At 39.9% G+C, this 21,813-nt stretch overlaps 1 protein-coding gene across 6 annotated transcripts in view; it reads left to right on the forward strand.

Moving 5' to 3' along the window:
* Positions 1-21,813, forward strand: part of ADAT2 (adenosine deaminase tRNA specific 2) — an 88,933-nt gene that overhangs the window by 10,428 nt on the left and 56,692 nt on the right. For 4 of the 6 annotated variants that reach the window (XR_009521908.1, XR_009521909.1, XR_009521906.1 and 1 more), the window contains exons 2-6: positions 7,565-7,669; positions 10,043-10,193; positions 11,773-11,879; positions 16,196-16,268; positions 16,377-16,491. Coding sequence is in view for 2 of the 6 variants with exons in the window: in XM_060029869.1 (XP_059885852.1) it covers positions 7,565-7,669; positions 10,043-10,193; positions 11,773-11,879; positions 16,196-16,268; positions 16,377-16,420 (480 nt within the window). In the remaining 4 variants the exon portion in view is untranslated. Of the gene's footprint in view, positions 1-7,564; positions 7,670-10,042; positions 10,194-11,772; positions 11,880-16,195; positions 16,269-16,376; positions 18,114-21,813 lie in introns of those variants that run through there. The other 2 variants (XM_060029869.1, XM_060029867.1) reach the window with 1 other exon arrangement.

A 21,813-nucleotide genomic window follows, 5' to 3' on the forward strand; every position in this document is an offset into this window, starting at 1 on the left:
CTGGGGCACGAACCCGTGTCCCCTGCATCGGCAGGCGGACTCTCAACCACTGCGCCACCAGGGAAGTCCGAGTGGTTTTTATTTTTTGATGTGTGGATTTTTTTACCCCCAGGTTTTTTGCCTTGAACATACTTACTTCATAGTTAGGAAAAAAGAAAGCGTGAGTGAGTGAGTGTGTGTGTGTATGTGTGTGTGTGAGTGTGTGTGTATGTGTGTGTGAGTGTGTGTGTGTGTATTATCAGAGGGTCAGAGATAGAGGGAGAAAAGTTGCAAGTTTTCTAGAATAAATCAATTGCATATTATTGTTGTTGCATTTTCTGGGCGCCTAGTATTACTATAATATTGTGCTAGGTCTGAGGAAAATTCAAAAAGAAAACAAGCACAGACACATGCGTTGTAACAAATGTGGTGTGATTTAGTGTTTCCTGTGTGTTAGGCCTTGTGATGCGTGCTAGGCCTGCAAAGGTGAGCAAAACAGGTTTGCTAGTGCTTGGATCTAGTGCTTGCCTCCCAGGAGCATACAGTTTAATTGATGAAATTAAGCCACGCACAAATGAAAAAGTTAATGGTAACAAGTTCAGGGTCCCAAATAAGAGACAGATATAAAGTACTATCAGATAATAGGCGACAAAGTCCTGAGCAAGTCAGTTGAATTAAATTATAGGATGCTTTCTTAACTTTAAAAAGGGAAAGTGGGATGTAGGTGGGTGGAAAAGGAGAGAAAGGTTGATCAAGCAGAGGAACCGTCAAGTCCACAGAAATGGAGGACTTGGTCTTAGGTTAGGAGGTGATCCAGCTGTTTGTTCAGAATAGGGCTTCCTAACAGGAGCCCAGGTTTTAGGGGGATCTATAAACCCTGACGCTATGTATAAAAGTGTCATGTACATGTGCCTTTTTCACGTTTGAGAGTCCATAACGTTCATCAGATTCTCAGAGGGGCTCTGGAAAGTTTAAGAACCAAGGACCTAGAAGGATAATGAAAAGTTACGCTGGCTTATTTGGCTGGTGGGAAGCGTGGGTGGTAGTTGGGAGGCTCTCGGTGCCAGGTTGAGGAATTTAATGTTGTAGAGGGAAAAGAGAGCTTCCGAGAGTCATTAGCAGTAACAGCTGTAGCGTAGTTTGACCTTTTAAACGTTATTATTTTCTACCTAAGAGTTGTTCTGGCTAAATTGTCTTTTCCCCTGATTTTTTTTTTTTCTTTTGTAGGAGATATACCTGGGGACTCACCAAGAGTCTGTGCACACTGCAGTCTGTCCCCATCTCTCCTCCTTTTACCACTGCATCACTAGAGAGTAGTTTATGGGAGCAATGGCTTTAGAGAAACTCCAGAATCTCTTCCATCCTAGAGCTGTCATTGTCTGTAACCTGCGGGCTCTGACTAGAGTGAAGGAAATGACATTTAAAGAGCAATAGAAATGACATTAAAGACATCTGGAGTAGAGACCAGTAATTGGGCCAGGAAGAAGAGAGATTTCATTCTTCAGTTTTGAAAGATGATAATTTATTAATTTATGAAAGACCAAGTTGCCATTTTAAATAGTAACTGAGCCTTGGCTCCTGTCAAAAAAGATGAGAGAGTTAAAAACCTACCTGCACACACTTCAGACCCACCTTGCCTGAGTTCTTGTGCATTCATAAAGAAGTGATCAGACTTGACAGAAGAGTTGGTGGGAGTATTGGAAAGTACGAGATGGGATGAGTTGAAAATTCTTTTCAGCTTAATTAAATCTATTTTGAATGTGACAGCAAAGCAAATATATATTTGATATATGCATATATACACATGTGTTTTATATACATGTAAACACACCCACCTATATTTTTTTTAATTGAAAAGCATTTCACTCTAAACTCACTTCCATGGAGTTTTTGGGTTATTCTCACCACCTCCTCCCTAACTCGCCATTCCAGATGCCCACCCCCTCACTGTGAGCTTGGCAACAACTTTAATCAACAACATTATTTGCCTTTTTAAAATACTCCCTTCACTCACATTTTCTCTCTAATTTGGACAGCAAAGGAAGGCATTTCACAAAAAAACACGTTAATCTAAGGAAGTAGGAAGATAATATTCAGGGTTGGGAAATAGAGTTAAAAGGAGATAATTTGCTGGAAGGGAGAAAGAGAAAATCCAAAGGAAAGAATGAAAGGCACAAGCCCCGTCACCTGGAGACCCTGGTGGAGGGGCTGCCAGGCCCTGCAGCGTGGCCCCGGCTGTCTTCCAGGTGAACAAGTCAGGACTTGGAAGGAACCCTACTGGGCAGCTTGGGTTCACCTTCTCCCCGGCCACTTACTCCCTTTCCTCTTACTCTTGGATTCTCTTCTGCACATTTGAAATGGCCACATAGCCTCACATAGAATTCTTCAGGAGATAGTTTTACAGAAAATCCTTGTCACATGGCTCCCCATTTGTTTACTCCTGCAGTTTTTTTTTTAATCTTTAAGCTTCCTATGCCTCACTCTGTTGCTAAATGTCCCCTCTCCTTTTGTCCCTTGAACTAGACCTACTAAGAACCCAAACACTGATACAGTAGCTGAACAACGGTAATTACAGTAGAAATTAGAGACAGAGCCATGGCAGAGAGCCCAGGAACCTGACATCTGGTAGGTGCTCCACAAAGACTTGTTGAACAAGTGAGTGGATGGAGCCAGGTTGCCTGGGCTCTAGTCCCAGCCTCTTACAGGGGCTAATTCCATAACCTTCCCATGGCTCAGTCTTCTCATCTGTAAAATGGGGAAGCTCACGGAACCAGTCTCATAGGGTTATAAACTAAATGAATTAATACAGTGCTTAAAATAGTCCTGGATCAAGGTAAGTTTTTCAGTAAGCTCTAAGCTATTAATATTTGCAAGCTCAGAATCAGAACACTTGAGATGTAGACATAACAGTCTGTTGTAATAGAAACTAGAAACGTAACTTATAGGCAAGTCACTCTTCAGGTCACTGGTTTCATTCCCTCCCTTCCACCCAAATTGACTCTTCTTTCTTGGCCTAGTTTTTTCCTTGGATCTTCCATAACACCAGATACTCCTGGTTTTCCTCCTACCTCAGTAGGCATCTCTTCTTAATTGCCATTGTAAGAGCCTTCTCTGTTTATTCCACCTTTATTTTTTTTTTAATGTTTCAATTTGAAATAATTACAGATTCATAGGAAGTTGCCACAGAGTATACAGAGAAGGCTCACATACCCTTCAGGCTGCTCCCTCCAATGGTAACATCTTCCGTAACTGTAGTAAAATATTAGAGCCGGGAATGTGGCATTGACCCAGTCTGCAGGGCTTGTTCAGATTTCATCACCTTTATGTGCTAACCTTAAAGCGTTTGTGTATGTGCGTGTATCTGTGTGTATGTGTAGTTCTATGCAATTTTGTCACCTGTTTAGTTTTGCGTAATCACCACCAGAACTGCTCCATCACCACAAGGCTTCCTCATGCTACCTCTTTATAGCCACCATCCCTTCCAAACCCTAAACCCTGGCAGTCATTTATCTGTTCTCCATACCTGTAGTTTTGTCATTCAAGAATGTTTTATACATGACTGTGTCACCTTTGGGGATTTATTTTTTCATTCAACATAATTTCCTTGAGATCCATCCAAGTTTTGAGTCAATTAATAGTTGATTCCTTTTTACTGCTGTATAGTTTTCCATGGATAGATGTAGCACACTTTGTCTAACCAGTCACTCTTTGAAGGACATCTGGGTCATTTCCAGTTTTTGGCTATTATGAATAAAACTCCCATGAACATTCATGTCTGTATACAAAATTGTGTATTGTATGAACATAAGGTTTCATTTCCCTGGGTAAATAAATGCCCAGGAGTGCAATTGTTGGGTCATATGTTAAGTGCATGTTTAGCTTTTTAAGGAACTACGGAACAATCTCCCAGGGTGGCTGTACCATTTTACATTCCTGCGGGCAATAGATGAGTGATCCTGTTTCTCTGCCTTGCTGGTATTCGGCACGGATACTTTCTATTTTAGCCATTCTGCTAAGTGTGTAGTGATAATCTCATTGTGGTTTTAATTTGCCTTCCCTAATGGCTAATGTTGTGACCATCTTTTCATGTGCTTATTTGCCATCTGTATGCCCTCTTTGACAAAATGTCTTTAAATATCTGTTGCCCGTTTTCTAACAGTTTTTTTTTCACTGTTGAATTTTGAGCATTCTTTACATAGTCCAGATCTAGACTTTTGTTGAATATGTGGTTTGTAAATATTTTCTTCCCATTTTAGCTTATCTTTTCTTCCTCTTAACAGGGTGTATTAGTTTCCTATGGGTGCTGTAACAAATTACCGCACATCTGATAGCTTAAAACAACACAAGTTTATTCTCTTATCGTTCTGGAGGCCCAGAGTCCACACTGAGTTTCACTGTGCCAAAACCAATTGTCAGCAGGGCTGTGCGCCCTCTGGAGGCTCTAGAGGAGAATATGTCTCCTTGCCTTTTCCAGCTTCTAGAGCGACATTCCTTGCTTGGTTCATGGCTCCTTCCGCCATCTTAAAAGTCAATAGAGTAGCATCTTCAGCTCTCTCTGCTTCCATCATCACAGTGTTTTATACTTTATGTGTCAGATTTCTCTCTGCCTCTCTCATAAGGACACTTATGAGTGCATTTAGGGCCACCTGAATAACCCAGGGTAACTTTCCTGTTTCAAGATCCTTACCAAATACTTGATGGATGAAAAAATGATTTGTCTCTCTTGTGTACCCCAGGTTATGTGTCATCCTAAGCTTATTTCATTTTGTCTTCCTTCAATTAATTTTTTATTTTTGTGAAGACAAACAACACAAAGGAAAACTGATCAACATATTTGAACAGGAACTTCACAAGAGATATCCAAATGTCAGTAAACTTACGAAAAAATGGTAAACCTCTTAACGCACCAGGGAAATGAAAATTAAAACCACAGACACTACCTCATATCCATCAAAATATCCAAAATAAATAATATTAACAATTCCAGTTGTCAGTGAGGATGTAGAGCAACGGGAACTCTCACACACTGTTCATGGGAATGTAAATTATTACAACCACTTTGGGAAACTGGCAGTATCTATTGTACTAAAGGCAAACACACACAATAGCCTCTAACCCAGTAAATTTACTGTTAGGTATATACTCAACAGAAATTAATAGTACCTGAAGAGACAGGTATAAACATGTTCATACGGCATTATTAGTAGTAATCAAGAAGTGGAAACAACCCAAACATCTATCAACAGATTGCATAAATAAACTGTGGTATATGCATACAAAGTAATATAGGGCAATGAAAGTGAACTACAGTTACAGGAATGAACGTGGATGCAACTTAAAAACATGTGAAACAAAAGCAGCTAGAAACAAAATATATACGCCGTGAGTCCATTTATATAAAGTTCAAAAACAGGCATAGTTAAGTCAGAATAGTGATTTAAGCTTACTTTAAATTTCATTCTTTGTGCGATGATTGCCTTAACTGCACGAGTACTTAGTCTCCACCCTCCTCAGCTGTCAGTCCTCCTCCTGGCTTTCCTTTCTATAGTAGCCTATGGTACATTTGTATATTTATTTGTATATAGTCACCAAACCTTGGAGCTCTTCAGTCTTTCAAACTTTGCATAAACTGGGTATGCTTTAACTGTTTTTACAGAACTGGGACAGCACTAGCCTGTGGGTAGCTCATGACACAATTCTGAAGAATGCGGTCTTATTGCTTCAGATACTGTCTCTTTACACCTCTCCATGCCCCAGCTCTATCCCACCACTCCAGATGGGAGAGAAGTACAGTATGCTCCCACCACGTGCCTCTCCTTTCAGCGCTTTTGGCCAAATGATAAGTGTCAGTTGAGCAAGCTTGAAGCAGCTAAGGAACCCATGCTGGCATTATGATACGACGTTATTGCTACTGTAAATAGTGTAGCTGGGAGCAAGAGGCTAGTGCAGGAGATAGAACACACTGTTTTCAGCTAAGTCTTCAACTTGGCACTTTATATGCCCCATGGTGTGTGAAAATACCTCCGCTTAAATGGGAGTCTTGTCTTCCAAAGGGTCTCTGGCCTGCCACAGTAGGAAATGCTGTGCCTTTCTAGAAACAGCTGTACTTGGGATTTTTAATTGTAGTGAGGTGGCAATGATTGTATACTAGTCCAAGGGTTGTACCCGTTTAAGGTTCTCTCTCACCTGTGGTATCAGGGCATCCCAGAGGTAACCTGCCTGTTTTTGCTCTCTGCCTGAAGAAGTATTCCTTAGCTGTCCTGGGCCCCGGAGCTGCTGGAGTTCCCTCAGCCATAGCGCTAGAAGAAAAATGGGCAGCCTCTGATAGAGGGGAGACTTTGCAAATATAATAAATTGGTTTGCCATTCCTGGGATGGTGATGGAACTATGCCTAAACTTATTTTTCTCATTTGTGTTTTTCAGTTGAGGTATACTTCACATACAGTGAGATGCACAGTTCTTAAATGTATTATTCAGTTTTGAGTGATGCAGACATCTGTGTAAGCCACATCCTTATCAAGATAAAGTTTTCGCCACCACAGAAAATTTCCTGTGTCCCTTTCCAATCTACACATCCCCTTTCATGAAGCAACCACCGTTCCAATTTCTTCCATCGTAGTTTAGTTTAGTCTGTTCTAGTACTTCACATGATTTGACTTCTTTTCCCTTAGCATGTCTGAGATTCATCCATGTTGTTGTGTGGATCAGCAGTTTGTTTCTTCTTATTGCTGAATAGTCTTCTATTGTGTGAATATGCCACAGTTTATTCATTCTTTTGTTGATGGGCACCTGTTCTATTTCCAGAGTTTGGCTATTATGAATCACGCTGTTATGAACATTCTTTTACAAGGTTTTTTGGTGGACATATATTCCCTTCTCTTAAATAAATACTTAGGAGTAGAATAGGCTATATGGTCACAGGCTATATGTATGTTTACTTCTTAAAGAAACTTCCAAAATGTTTTCCAAAGTGGTTATGCTATTTCTTTGTATAGAGTGCTCCTAAACTTTTATTGTCTCACTTAGAGCAGAAATTGTGGGCACAGGGAGATATCCAGTCTGGTCACCTTTATGCTGTTGGAACTCTAGAGGATATTTTCTGTAATTTTTAAAGAAACAAAACAATAAGTAGAATTTCAACAAGGAAAGAATTTTAATAAAAGATTTATAAATGTTACTTATTCTTCTACCTCTTTGCAGATACATACACTATCTCAGAAAAGGTGCATAGACCCTGGCAATTAAAAAAAAAGAGTCAATAGCAAAAAGAGTCAGCAGCAGTCTTTTGATTACTTCTCCCTCCAGTGAGAAGAAAAAAGTCAGGGGACTCAGGACCCATGAAGGTGATTTGTTCCTGAATCTCCTTAATATAGATATGATAGAGAACAAAGGCACTAAATACTAATATCTAGTACTAGTATTAGTATTATACTAAAATACTATGTTTGAGAAAAGGGAAGGCTGACCTGCATTTCTTTGTTCTGGTGTTTGTACGTGTGTGTACCGCTCAGGCTGCATCTTTTCTCTCCTACCATCTTTTCATGTTTTGAACATTACCTCTTAGATTTTCCATTTTGTCTTTCAGGCCAAAGAAGCCCTAGAAAATATTGAGGTTCCTGTTGGCTGCCTTTTGGTCTACAACAATGAAGTTGTAGGGAAGGGAAGAAATGAAGTTAATCAAACCAAAAATGTATGTGAGTTGAATAGTATAATTGCAGACATATGGAAGTGATGGTAGGTGTGGAATGAATTTATCGTAGATGACTAGAAGATGGGTCTGTGTAGAGTCCCGTGAGTATCAATGGAAGGATGGTTTCCCTAAACATCTCTTTTTTTGAATGCCCTTTTTTTTCTGATTATAAAAGTGATACATGTTGATTTTTTTAATGAAAATTCTACTTTATAAAACACATCAATTTAATTCATATCGTATCCTTTAGTACCTTTACATAATGTATTCCTCGTGGTAAATTAAAAAGTCACCCTCAGTTGATAGCTATGGAAGTATAAAAAGATTGTATAAAGGAAGCTATTCCTAAATCAGATAATTCAGTGAAATACAGTCTCCACCACCTGCCGTCTCTATCTACAGGTACACTTGAAAAGCTTGTGCGACTTTAATTTATTGTGGTTAGGTTGAGAAGTTCATGAATTAAGGCAACACTTCCTGAACATGGTATCACAACCGTGTGTCACAGTGAGTATAATGAAGTATCAAGTTTTAGGATTATAAAAAGTGCTAGGTGGACCCGAGGATAGCATATGACTTTAATACCCCTCACACAGACCTTGATCTTACTTGGGAGCCAGAGAACACGCTGGCGTTGGAACTGGTGCTGTGAGGACTTTAAAGTTCATCCATCACATCTCTCAAAAAGAAAACTCAGATTTAGTGAAACACAAGCAAAATAGGAACCCGGATTCATGAAGCAATTGTTATGTGGATATCAAAATGCTGCTGAGATAAGTAATAAACCATAATACAGCAATTAGTGAATATGCAGATACTTATGCAGGAGTGGAATTTTGTGTTTTAGATAATTGTCAGATCTTCCTATGTGTATTTTGTAGTTCAGAACAATATCTTTAAGGTGAGATCACTGAATGTCCTAGCAACATCCATCTAAACCCCCAGTGACCTGGGTTTCTTACACACCTTGAAATTAACCTGGATTTATTTTTAGTTTTCTATGCTCTATAGAAGATCACCCTATAATCACAGTATAGAAAGACTCTTGACCCCAAGTGAGGAGACCCCAATCCTGCTTTTGGCTCTGATACCATCACCCTCTGTCACCACCACCATCACCTCTCCCAGCTGTGTGTCTTTAGTAACCTCCTAACGTAGCTTAGCTTCTGGTTCTTCAGCAGTAAAAGAGTTGATTGAGGTGATTTAGGTCAACGATTATTTCTTGAGAACTATGGGGACATTTGATTCAGTAGTTCTGAATCTGATTTTTAAAAAGCACCCGAGTTGGGGAAACTTTTCATTTTTAAGCTCCACATTTGGTGCTGGTATGCAGTCATGGGTGGGAACCTCTTTGCTAAAGCACCTTCCAGCTCCGAGTTTATATTATTTCTGGGCCAGCAATGCTCCCATCTGCCTCTGGCTTCCATGGTACCTTGGCCACTGTGCCAGCACTTTCCACACCCTGCCCTATGTCACAGGTAAATGAACACCTTTCTGTTTGTCCCATCAAATTTTATGCTCGTTGAGGACAGAGACTTTTTTCCCCACAAAGAGTTTAGCACAGTGGCTTATACATAGTTGACATTCGTGTAAGTTTATTGATAAACATGATTATCATGAATATTATCAATAATTATCGCATAGCAGAGTGCATATATCACGTTATGCGTCATTGTGCTTCATATAATTCAGATCGCTTTATGAGATGTAGATACCAGTATATCCAGTATTACACTGGGGAAACCAAGGCTTGGAGAAGCTGTGTAACTTGCCCAGGGCTGTATAATCAGTAACATCACAGTCAGGATTCAGATTGAAGTGTGGTTCATTCCAGACTATGTGATTTCTCCTCTACTCAACTACTCCCATGAGGTATCTGAGACTGGTACCAAATGTCTGCTTCTCTCTAGAGTCTGCCAGTATATAAAATCTCATCCCAAAGAAAATACAAGTGATGACATTCCAGTGATGATATTCTAAATATAGATTTGCTTAGAGTGAGGTCAGTGACAGCCTTGAAAACATTCGTATTTCAAGTGTCCCCTGAAATATTCAGGAACCATAGACACATTTTTTTTTGAGACTTATCTCTCTATGGCATTTTAATTGAAAGAGTGTCCCCTAAAGTATTTAGGTACTTAACTAAAAATAGAGCATAATTCGTGTGGCATCTCAGATTAGGTGTCTTTTGTTGGTGAGATTATGGTACTTGAACTAGGAACTAGAGTGTCAACTGCTAAGGGTGTCCTGAAACCTTTATTTGCTAAAATGCTGGCAGAAATGATAGACCTATTTTTCATATTTACTTTTGAATATTTGTAAAATACAGTTACATGTAGCCAACAAGGTCAATGCAAGCACCTCTTCTTTCAGGCTACTCGACATGCAGAAATGGTGGCCATCGACCAGGCCCTAGATTGGTGTCGTCGACATGGCAAGAGTCCTTCTGAGGTGTTTGAACACATGGTGCTGTACGTCACTGTGGAGCCGTGTATCATGTGCGCAGCCGCTCTCCGCCTGATGAGTATCCTTTGACTTCATGGGTTAATGTCTCGTACTCTTCCTGTGAACTCGAAAATGGCCAAACATCATAGTAGAAACATAACCCATTTCTACTACATGAAAACAGAGACCTATGAAACAAATTATAGGAGGTGCACATTATAAAATACAGTATCCCTTGGCCAAAAAATTTTTAGGAAAGATTTTTGAATAATAAAATTACCTCGTTTTTAATATCAATAAACATATAACTATTAAGTAAGCTAGAGCAAGAAACACATGACAAACTGTCGTGTAAAGATAAACCATAAATTAGATTATAAAACAGTGTGCATAGGAAAAGATCTGAAGACTATGCATCTGTTTTGCCTTTAGTGAAGAGATTATAGGTGATTTAAAATTTTTCTTTCTCTGTTAATATGCTTTTATTGTTTATTTTTGCCATGAATACCTATTACATAGAAAGCTTGAAAAATTTTAAGTCAGAAGTAAATACAAAGGAAAAAACAAATCATTTATGATACTATAATTGTAAATAAATGGGAAATTGATAAAGTTACAGCTCTTTGAATTCTGTCTTTCACAGAATAAGCGGCACAAATACTGAATACAGCAAGTTAACCTCTAAAGATCTTTTAAAAAATTATTTGATAATTCAACAACTCAATTTCATACTTGCATATTTTTATGTACTTATTTTGCTGTGTGTGAATCATTTAATCACTTTAAAAATAATAGAGAGGGTTTTGAATATGAAAATATGTACAGTTTCCACTTTACAAGCTCTCTGCCCATCCTGCCTTACAGAGCGGCTCTGCTTTAGTCTGGTTTGTACTAGGTCACAGGTTGTATCTCTTTGAGGAAAGAACAGGGAAAAATCTATTATTTTTAAGAGGTGAAAATCGCTGGATTAAATTCCTGCCTCCTTTCTGGCTCCAATTCTCTAATGATTCCAAAAAATCATCTAGGAAAGATCAGAGAGAGCACGGAGCTCTGAGCGTTCAGCAGCTACACAGTCAGTTTTCATTCCGTTTGCAGTTGTGACACATTAGTTTCTATATTCTTTAAATCTCTTTCTTTTGTGTAACTGGATTGTGTAACTGGATTTTTAAGACGAAGCCTAAGTTTAATTATTTTTTGATAAGTATGGCTGTTTTTTTGATAATTTATTTTTTGGCTGCGTTGGGTCTTTGCTGCTGCATGCAGGCTGTCTCTAGTTGTGGCGAGTGGGGGCTATTCTTCATTGTGGTGAGCGGGCTTCTCCTTGCAGTGGCTTCTCTTGTTGTGGAGCACAGGCAATAGGCACGTGGGCTTCAGTAGCTGTGGCTCGTGGGCTCTAGAGCACTGGCTCAGTAGTTGTGGCGCACGGGCTTAGTTGCTCTGCGGCATGTGGGATCTTCCCGGACCAGGGATCAAACCCGTGTCCCCTGCATTGGCAGGTGGATTCTTAACCACTGCACCACCAGGGAAGTCTCAGTTTAATTGTTTTTGAGAGTAGCATGGCCTTTCCTCTCCAGGCTAGCTGGTATAAACCCACCCTAGTTTTGTCACAGTAGGCACTTGAACTGCACACTCTTTGTAGGACCTTAATTCTTCCTTAGAAATCCCGCTGGTTGTCTATGGCTGTCAGAATGAACGATTTGGTGGTTGTGGCTCTGTTCTAGATATTGCCTCTGCTGATCTACCGAATACTGGGAGACCATTTCAGGTAACATGAACTGTTATACTTTTTCCTTTTTTCTAATTACTGTGATCTCACGATGGGCTTGCAAGTAGTTAGCGTGTGCTCAGTACACCAAGAGGCCACGCTAGAACCAGGTGGGCTCTCGGGACCTCTGGTCAAGGTCATTGATGCCTCAGTGTAAGACCACAGGTTCATTTCCAGGTGAGTGCTCAGCTCTCTTAATTAACAGAATTCCTCCAGAAGGAGAGTCCCCAGCCTTCTGAGTTTTCCTCTAACAGTCTTCACCCATGCCTTCAGCTATGTTTGAGGACCCTACCACTGTGGGCGTTCTCCATCCATGCGTATGCCTGGCTCCACGCTGTACCAAGTTTGTGTGAGGCTTGGTAACAGTAGATGCTATTTACAGTGAATGTACAATAATTTTGCACAAAGTCAGTCGTTTTGCTTGATTGCCCTGTACTATTTTTGGTGCCTAGCAATCGATACCTGTTTTCATTATTTTTTTTTCCTGCCTTTCTAATGTTGAAATTTCCCCCAGGCCCAAGAATCCACTTAGAAATTCTACTTTCCCTTGAACCTTGCCACTTCTCCCAAAGTTTTTATGTTTAAGGCTATGAACAGTAGGAATTTATATTTCAGCATTTGATCTGTAGACAAATACCAGTTTCCATAAACTGGTTTGATTGTTTTTTTCTCCAGATGTAAGGTTAATCCTAAAAGTATTATGCTTTAAAAAGAAAAGGGCTTAACAAATTGCTGGACATGGTGGGTAGTTAACTACAAAGACCTCAGATATTCTTGGGAGAATATTAAGTACCTATGAAGGGCTAAATTTGGCTGAATCCCACTGAGAACAAGATTTGGAAGACATTCTATTTTGAGTTTTGCCAGCTGAACATTGGCTTTCTTAACAACTCCTGCACTTTTGAGAATAGATGACTTTTGACATCACATCAGAAAAGAAATTGTAATAGAATGATGGAGAGTAAGCAATACAGTTAGCTTGATCATTAAAGAAATAGGCAAAGTGATTTGCTTTTTCCAGTTGCTTCTATCAGTAGCTCAAATTTTGCTTACATAACTCTTCGCAAGTGAATTGCTGACTCTACTTCATTTATGAGAAAGATCTAAAGAATTTCTCAAAGCTTCTGGGCAGAACAAAGATGAGCTATTGGATATCAGACATGGGGGAACATTTTTGACCAACATGCCGGTGACATTGAGTGCACACCATCCTCTCCTGCACGTCCCTGCACAGAATCCAACAGTATCTGGTTGAACCAAAAAATAAGTTCACTTGCAGTGTGTGTACCTGGCCAGATTGGCTCCATCAAAATGAATGGCCATGGTTTGAAGCCACATCTCCAGATTTGATGCCAAAATATGTTTTTTTTTTTTACAGTGTTTTGAGATTCTAGAGAAACTATCGATACCCCAGGCTTCTGGATGCTGTGTTTTCTACTTTTATTTGGTTGGCTTAGGGTGTGGGTAGGGGTGAGGCGGGAATTTGTGGGAGGTGGGATGCTGTTTTTGTATTGCAGAATTATAGATTCTTTTAATACTGTATTATAAGCAGCATTAAAGTTCATAGAGGAGACCTACAGAACTATTCTTTTCAAAGAAGATGGTGATTAATTTACTTTACCTGCCTTGTGTAAAAAAACTATTTTAATTAAGAATATGTGCTTTTTGTTAAAGCCACAAATTTGTAGCTATACTAGATGCCCGAAACGATTACCTTAGTAGCTTAGAGAGATCCAGTTTCCTTCTCCACCTGTAACTCAGTGGGTCTGGTCCCTGAGTGCACATTAGAATCACCTGGAGAGCTTGGACCCAAGCCTGTGCTTGGTCCCCACCCCAGACCCACTGAATCAGAAGCCGTGGAGGGAGGGGGAGCATTGGTATTTTTTTAGTGAGCTCCCAAGTGATTCCACTGAGCAGCCAAGGTGGAAAACCAAGGTTCTAACTTTACCTGAGAGGAGAGTGCTTTGTGCAGGTGGGTGCTCCTGAGACAATGAGGAGAGGTGGGGGACCCGGGGGACGGGAACACTGAACAGTGTAGGAAACGCTGTACTCACCAACATGGTTAGAAGATGAAGTACTGAGAAGCCAAGGGAGGAGAGGGTTCAAAAGAGAAGCAAGTGAAGCCAGGAGTCTCCACGACTGCAGAGAGTTGAGGAGAGTGAAAAGACCAGTGTTTTGGTCAATAGGGGCCCTTGAGATATCTAAGAGGGCAATCCTGGGAGCACAAGCCAGTGAGGATGAGGTTGGGGAGGAACTGAGAGCCGCAAAAGTGACGGCCACGATTCGGGAACGTTCTCTGGGAGGAGCAGGGTATCAGCTTGCGTGGGGGACAGGGTAGAAGGAAGATTATCGGGTTTTTTTTTCCAGCTTTATTGAGATATAATTGACGTACAACATTGTGAGATTATAAGGTGTACAGTGTGATGATTTGATGCTTGTATACAGCAAAATGTTTATACCACAATAAGGTTAGTTCATACATCCTTCACTTCATATAACTACTATTTTGTTGTTGTTGTTATTACGTTATGGTGAGAACACTTAAGCTCCCCTCTCATAGCGACTTTCAAGCATACAATACAGTATTATTCTCTTTAGTCACCATGCTGGAACTTACTCTTCTTATAGCTGACGGTTTGTACCCTTTGACAAAAGTCTCCCCATTTCCCCCACCCCCTCCGCCCCTGTCAACCACTATTCTACTCTCTGTTTCTATAAAGAAAGTATTGTATATATGGTCATATATATATATATGTATATATGAATATTATTCAGCCATAAAAAAAGAAGGAAATTCTGCCATTTTCAACAGCATGGCTGGACCTCAGGGGTGTTATGCTAAGCAAAATAAGCCAGGGAAAGACAAATACTGTATGATCTCCCTTACATGTGGAATCCAAAAACATCGAACTTGTAGCAGGTGGTTTTGATGGGGAAGGTTTATGCAGGCTTTGTGGGCCCAGGCAGGAGCCAGCTGAAGCACAAGAGAAAGGGAGGCTCATCTTGAGCAGTGGACCACACTCGCCGGCCCAGTGCTGGCTCCATCCTCTCCTGGGCACTGCTTCCAGATGGAAGATTCCCTGGTATCTCCTCCATTCATTGCATCACTCGTGCACCTCCAAAGGGGGCAGCGTATCAAGTCCAAACGCCTTCAAAGCCCTATATATTTTGACTTCGTTTTTATTGCTTTCATTTCTTTCCTTGCACTCCCTTAATAATCACCCCACCCCCATCAGTTGGTTTTCTCACTCACGACCTAAGCCTATTCCTACTCTTTCCCTGAGATGATCTGCTCACTCCTTTTAAATATTCTCTATCGTTAAGGCAAGTTTAAGTTTCATCCCCCTGCTGTTACCACAATTTCTATTCTTTCACATGTTGATCACTTCTCTGAAGGAATCTACCAAAGATAGAACAAACTGAACACTCAAAAAAACATCCTTTGTAGTAAGGATCGACTGATTTTTTCTTTAAAGAGCCTGAGGGTAAATATTTTAGCCTTTGTGAGCCACTTACATCTCTGTCACATATTATTTATTTTTTAACCCTTTAAAAATATAAAAACCATTCTTAGCTGACCATTTCTAGCTGTGGACTGCCAACCCTAGCTCTATAGAATCAAACACTTAATGGGCCACCAGTAAAGAACAGCAGATAAAAATAGCTTAGTGCTGGGCTTCCCTGGTGGCGCAGTGGTTGAGAGTCCGCCTGCTGATGCAGGGGACACAGGTTCGTGCCCCGGTCCGGGAAGATCCCACATGCCGCAGAGCGGCTGGGCCCGTGAGCCATGGCCGCTGAGGCTGTGCGTCCGGAGCCTGTGCTCCGCAACGGGAGAGGCCACAACAGTGAGAGGCCCGCGTACCGCCAAAAAAAAAAAAAAAAAAAAATAGCTTAGTGCTTAGTGAGCGCTTAATGATATGCCAGGTATTTAACAGGGGTTATATTATCTAATCTCATTTAATCCTCACAAAATCCTTTTGGGTTAATTGCTATAATTCCCTGTATTTTACATATGAGGGAACCGAAGCATAGAAAGTTTAAGTATCCTACCCAAGATCACATAGCTAGTGATTTGTATTATGATCACACAGTAGTTGATTGAGAAATAATAATTAGTTGATCGAGAGAGATGTTTGAGACCCTATGTCTGGTTTTTTTGGGGGGAAATATGCTTCCTTACCCATGTTACTAATATCCTCAAGGCATGTTAACACTGGAAATGTGTTTACATAATTCTGTATATATTGCAGTTTTTGTGGGATACAATACACATTTTCCTAGGCCTACATTCATTCTCAGCTTTCTCGTTTCATCAGTGCATCCCTGGATATCGGGCTGAGGAAGCAGTGGAGATGTTAAAGACCTTCTACAAACAAGAAAATCCAAATGGTCAGTTTTCCACTACTGTATGTGTGTACTTCACTTAAATCAGTACGAAGAGAGTCTGCACGGGCCTACCTCTTCATTTTCTCTTTTTCTTTTCTATTCTTTTCACAGCACCAAAATCAAAGGTTCGGAAAAAGGAATGTCAGAAATCCTGAACTTGTTCTAATGAAAGACTCATGTTCCTGGACGACATTCTTGGACAGAAAGCTGTTGACATTGTTGAATCGTATGTTTATATATTGTCCTTAATCCATGGGAAAATGGTTTTTCATCATTTGCTCTGTTAAGGGAACAAATTAGCACTTTTAAAAAGTCTGACAACTGCAAACAACTCCTAGATTTTCCACAAGCTGGAAGAACATTTTTAAGAAGGGGAAAAATTAAAGATTGACATTTTAGAAATTAGTAAGCAGTGCCTGCTCTTCCTGCCAAAATCGTTATGCTCGGTCCAGGGAAGTGCTGACTTTCAGGGGATGTGTATATCTGGCCTCAGTTACCTGGTGTGTCTGCATGGAGCGCATTGCCCTATGGACACCTGGTCTAGGCCTGGCCTTTCAGACTCGGAGCCTTCATTCTTGGTAGCCACTATGTTCTCCCAGGGTGTGGGGGGCAGGATGTGACTTCCTTGGAAATTGTATACGAATCATATACATATAGACCGTGATTCTATGGTCCTTAGAGCAGACTTTTGCTTTTATAAAGCATTTAGAGAAAATACATACTGTTAAAACAAATGCTTAAGTATCATTTCAAAATTACAGCATACTGCTATTGCAAAATCTTATTTATGCCTTCTTTGAAGATGAATAGTCTTAACAGTAAAAGAAATGCATAAATGGACAACTCCTTCTTTGTTATTGAGCAACTAAACGGTGCCAGGCTCTGTTCGTTCGCTGAAGCAGTGAGCAAAACAAAGAATCCTGCCCTCATGGAGCTCATATTCTAGCAGGAGGAGACAGATAATGAGCATAACAGATTACACAGTATGTTAGAGGGTGATAAAAATTATGGCAAAAAGAAACAGAACGGGGTAGAAGGGGTGGGCGTGCCATTTGGTGGTGGGAATGCTGGTTGCAGAATTATGGTTAGTTTCATCTGAAATCAAGCACAATTATTTCTCTTTATAAAAATCCAGATTTAGAATTTAAAATCTAAAATGTAAAAGGACTTCCCTGGAGGTCCAGTGGTTAAGACTCCTCACTTGGCACTGCAGGCGGCAAGGGTTCCTTCCCTGGTCAGGGAACTAAGATCCTACATGCCGTGCGGCGCGGCAAAAAACAAAAAACAAAAAGCAAAACTAAAATGTGAAAGTGTCAGCACAACCCTCAAAGGGTATCCACAGCAGGAAGTCCCAGGTATCCATGCTTCCTGACTGCGGCAGGGGTTGCCTCTGATGAACTGCGGCTTTGCAGAGCCGTGCCGGGATGCTCTGCATCTGCCCAGAAGGGGGCCTCGCTGTTCCACCAGAAGCCCAGCTCCAGGCCCTGGAGGGCAGCTCCTCAGTTGCATTTCTTCAGTGGATTTATTTCCTTGATGCAAAGCATCTGTATTTGTTGGTTCTGCCATTTGAGCGATGTCTCTGACTTGTTTGTTTTGAATTACATTACAGGCTGGAATGTAATTGTGGTAAAGTATTTTTATATTGCCAAGAGTAGCAGTTAATCACAGTTACATGCTTCAGAGGATTTATAATTGCTTGGTTTTGTACATGTGTGTTTTTATCTGCATTTCAGAAGTTTTATGGAGAAGAATATGCATGACTTTAAATCTATAATAATGTTACATGTACCTTCCCTTCAATTTCACCTACTTTAAAGATGATCTTCTCATTAAATTTTAGTGCTTTGACTAGGTTATTCCTTTTTGCCATTGGTCATGATTCATTTCTGCTTCTTATGCTTTTCTGCAAGCAGACTTCATTGCACTTATTGTCTTCGTGTCACTTTCTTGGGGATTATTGGTAGATAAAAACCCTGGGAACTTTTTTCTGGGGAGTACCACCCTTTAAGTCCAGCCAAGCATCTTATGTCAAGTAGGTTCTTGGTAAACATTTGTTAAATAAAATTATTGATTGAAATTTAGGGAAAAATTAATAATAAGGAGAATATCTGGGATAAAAAGCCAAAGCCAAATAGTACCCGGGTATTTTACCCCAGAGATAGTCACTACTAAAAGGATCAAGAAAATAATAAAACTAAAAAGAGGGAAGGCCAGAAAAGACTGACCCACTATACATATGTTCTGTCTTTGCTGTGTTTTGGAGAATGGGTAAGTATTCCAAATTCCTAAGGATGGCTGAAAATTTTAATTTTGGTTATTACTTTTTTGATTCTCTTTCCAGTGATTGACTTACAGAATAGTCTCTCCTAAATTTTTGGTCTTAGGCACAGTTCCCTCCATTGCTTTGGGGAACAATCAGTTTGGATGGAGTACTGAAGATGGGAGGTCAGCACCTCCAGCACTGATACAGGACCATTGTGGGCTCACAGATGTGAAGGCTGTGGGATTTTGACAGCAGTTAGGCAGTGGTGGTGAGGAGTTGAGGATGTATGATGAGGTGATCCTGCTTCCTGAGTGGCATATTCTCTAGCTACTTAGATGTGGCTTAAAATATTGAAATGCTGCAGTTAGAAAGATTGAATCCAATTGATTGATACTGATGTAGTGTGTCAAAGAGACAAGCTGAGAGGCTTGTTTTGTGTATGACATAATTCTGCAAGCTGTGGGATGCACAGAGGTTTTAGAATCACAGCCTTCTTTGGAGAAATTAGTGGGAAATGATTGCATCTAAGTTGCTGGGGTACCCAATGTTTACTGGTCTGCACCGGACTCTGCTGAGAATGGGTGGTGTGTAATGCTTTGGCACCGTCAGTCACTGATAAAAGATCATGTTAAAATATCTGTGTTTTCTTGTGACTTGGCACTCTCCCTTACTGTGTTGTATTTGGAGTATCATGGAGAGAAAATAGATAGCCAAGAACTCCAACGTAGGCAAGAACTGTTAATTTTTCTTTAAACTCTATTTGGAAATAACTTCAAACTTAGAGAAAAGTTGAAGAAATACCTATATATCCCTTATTCCTTAAACCTATTAACATTTTATACCTTTAGATTTGTCATTTGATATCTATTATTCTCTCTCTCTCTAAAAAAAGTATATATAAATATATATATAAATACATATATATCAATATATGTTTTTCTGAACCATTTAGTAGAAAGTTATATACATCATACATTCTTATACAATTCTCATATAATCATGGTATAGTTATTGACATCAGTAAATTTAACATTGATATAATACTTTAATATACCATTTGTAGTCCCGTTTTGTCTGTTGACCCCTTCACCTCCTTTAGAGAATTTTCCCCACCCCCCTGCAATATCAGATCCATTCTGAGGTCACATATTGCATTTGATTTTCATGTATCTTTAGCTTCTTTTATTCTAGAACATTTCCACAGCCTTTCTTTGTCTTTTGTGACATTGACATTTTAAAAATAATACAACCCTTCTGCTCCACCTCCTTTCTTTTTATTTTTTTATAATGGTGTTTCCTCATGATTAGATTCAGGTTATGCATTCTAGGTGATATTATGTTCTTCTCAGAGCGTCGCATCTGGAGGCCCCTAAAGGCCATCTGTCCCTCGCTGGTGATGTTAATTTTGGTTACCTGGTGAAAGTGTTATCTGATTTCTTTGCCAAATAATTATTGTTTTTTTTCCCCTCCCTTGCAAAGAATATGCAGTCTGGGGAGAGGAACTGTTACATTTTTTGAGAGAAAATGTATTCAACATTGCTGGAAAGGAGGGGGAAGAAAATTAATGACATATATTTCAAAGCAACTGTTAAATTATTTGATTGCGTTCCTCCTCTTTTATTACGTCTGCCAAAATTTATAAAATTCTTTACAAATTCTTTTCCTAATAATATTTTAAATAGGAATGTCTTAAAAATCAAAAGGCAGCCTCAGAAATAAGTTCTCTCCTAATCTTTTCCTCAGCAAAAGTAACAATTATATCAATTTAATTATATATCTGATAAGATAGAGTTTTGGGAAAATAGGTCTAAGATGTTTCTGGTTTCACAGATGGCCTATAGTGATCCGAGAGGATCTAGGTAGGTAGTCATTTGGCCATAAAATGTGAATTCTCTTGGGTTTCCATAGAGATATCTAGACTTAAAACGTTTTAAGCACTGCTACTTTCAAAATGACTGTCAGTAAAAATAGCAAAAGCCAAGGCTCTTTTTGAAAAAAAATTAAACATTTTTTTTAAAGTAGTGAGAGTCCTGGTTAAAAATCCACGTTGAAGCCAAAGCTTGTCCTTCCCAGTCATTCTGCATCAGCTGGCCTTGAACAGCCCTGGGGAGAAGAGCCATCAGGAACTGCTTTCCCTGCCTTTTGGCAAAGGAATGAGACTACATTGACTTCATCTATGAAGACAACTGCCAACTATTTTCTTACTCCGTGAACTGTTAATTGTGCGTGGTGAGGAAAGGGGTGATGGGTGACATTATTTTTGTGCTAAGATGGCATGTGTTCCGGCAAAAGTTTGACATCTTTAGTATCTTTGTTTTTTCAAGTTGAGCGAATAAAAACGGGCTCGTGGGATTATTTCTCACCTGATTTTTAAGTGACCACTGGGCTCCATACCATGTGTCCATGACTACTAGGGAGACTTTGTGACGTGGTTGAAGAAGCATGAACTTGGAGGTCTGGAGCCGGGGCCGGCAAACCCAGCTTGCTGGCTGTTTGGGAACAACTCACAGGTTGAAAATGGTTTTACACTTTTAAATGGTTGAAAAAAATCAAAAGGAGATTTTAGTGACCCGTGAACATGTGAAGTTCAAATGCCAGTGTCCATAAATTAAGTTTTGTTGGAACATAGCCATGCCCATTTGTTTCTGTATTGTCTGGGGCTGCTTCCGTGCTATAGTGGCAGAGTCAAGTAGCAGTGACAGAGACCTGTGGTTCCCACAGCCTAAAATGTCCAGTGTCTGGTCCTTTAAGAAAATGTTTGCTGGCCCCTGGTCTAGAGAATATGAAATGTTGAGGTTGGATTTCTAAGGTGCTTATTCAAGTTCTGTGACTTTGGAACTGAGTCATGTGGTTCATTGTGTAGCTGTGGTGAATTGCTTCAGTACTGTGATTCTTTTTTCAAGTCGGTTTATGAATATGAAAGAGAGATCCAGGATACTAAAATATTTACCCTGGCTTAGAATATTTTGTTTCCTTACATACACTTTAAGGGAGTGGCAAGGAGAAAAGATAATTTATCATTTTATTTGGGTTTAGACTAAAAAAGCCCATTTTATTCATGATCCTCATATAAAAAAGATTATCAAGTATTTATCACTTTTACTATAATGTCAGAAATCTATTGGACCCTTTTAAAAAGCAGGACTTAAACAGAAACTACCTCTATACCATCCCCATCACTGTGCCTTTGTCAGTTTTCTTGGGGAACAGGCTTGGGGAACAGTTTTCTTGGGGAACAGAACATTCCCATCACTGTGCCTTTGTCAGTTTTCTTGGGGAACACCC

Source organism: Delphinus delphis, chromosome 14, assembly GCF_949987515.2.
Source record: "Delphinus delphis chromosome 14, mDelDel1.2, whole genome shotgun sequence".
Taxonomy (NCBI): Eukaryota; Metazoa; Chordata; class Mammalia; order Artiodactyla; family Delphinidae; genus Delphinus; species Delphinus delphis.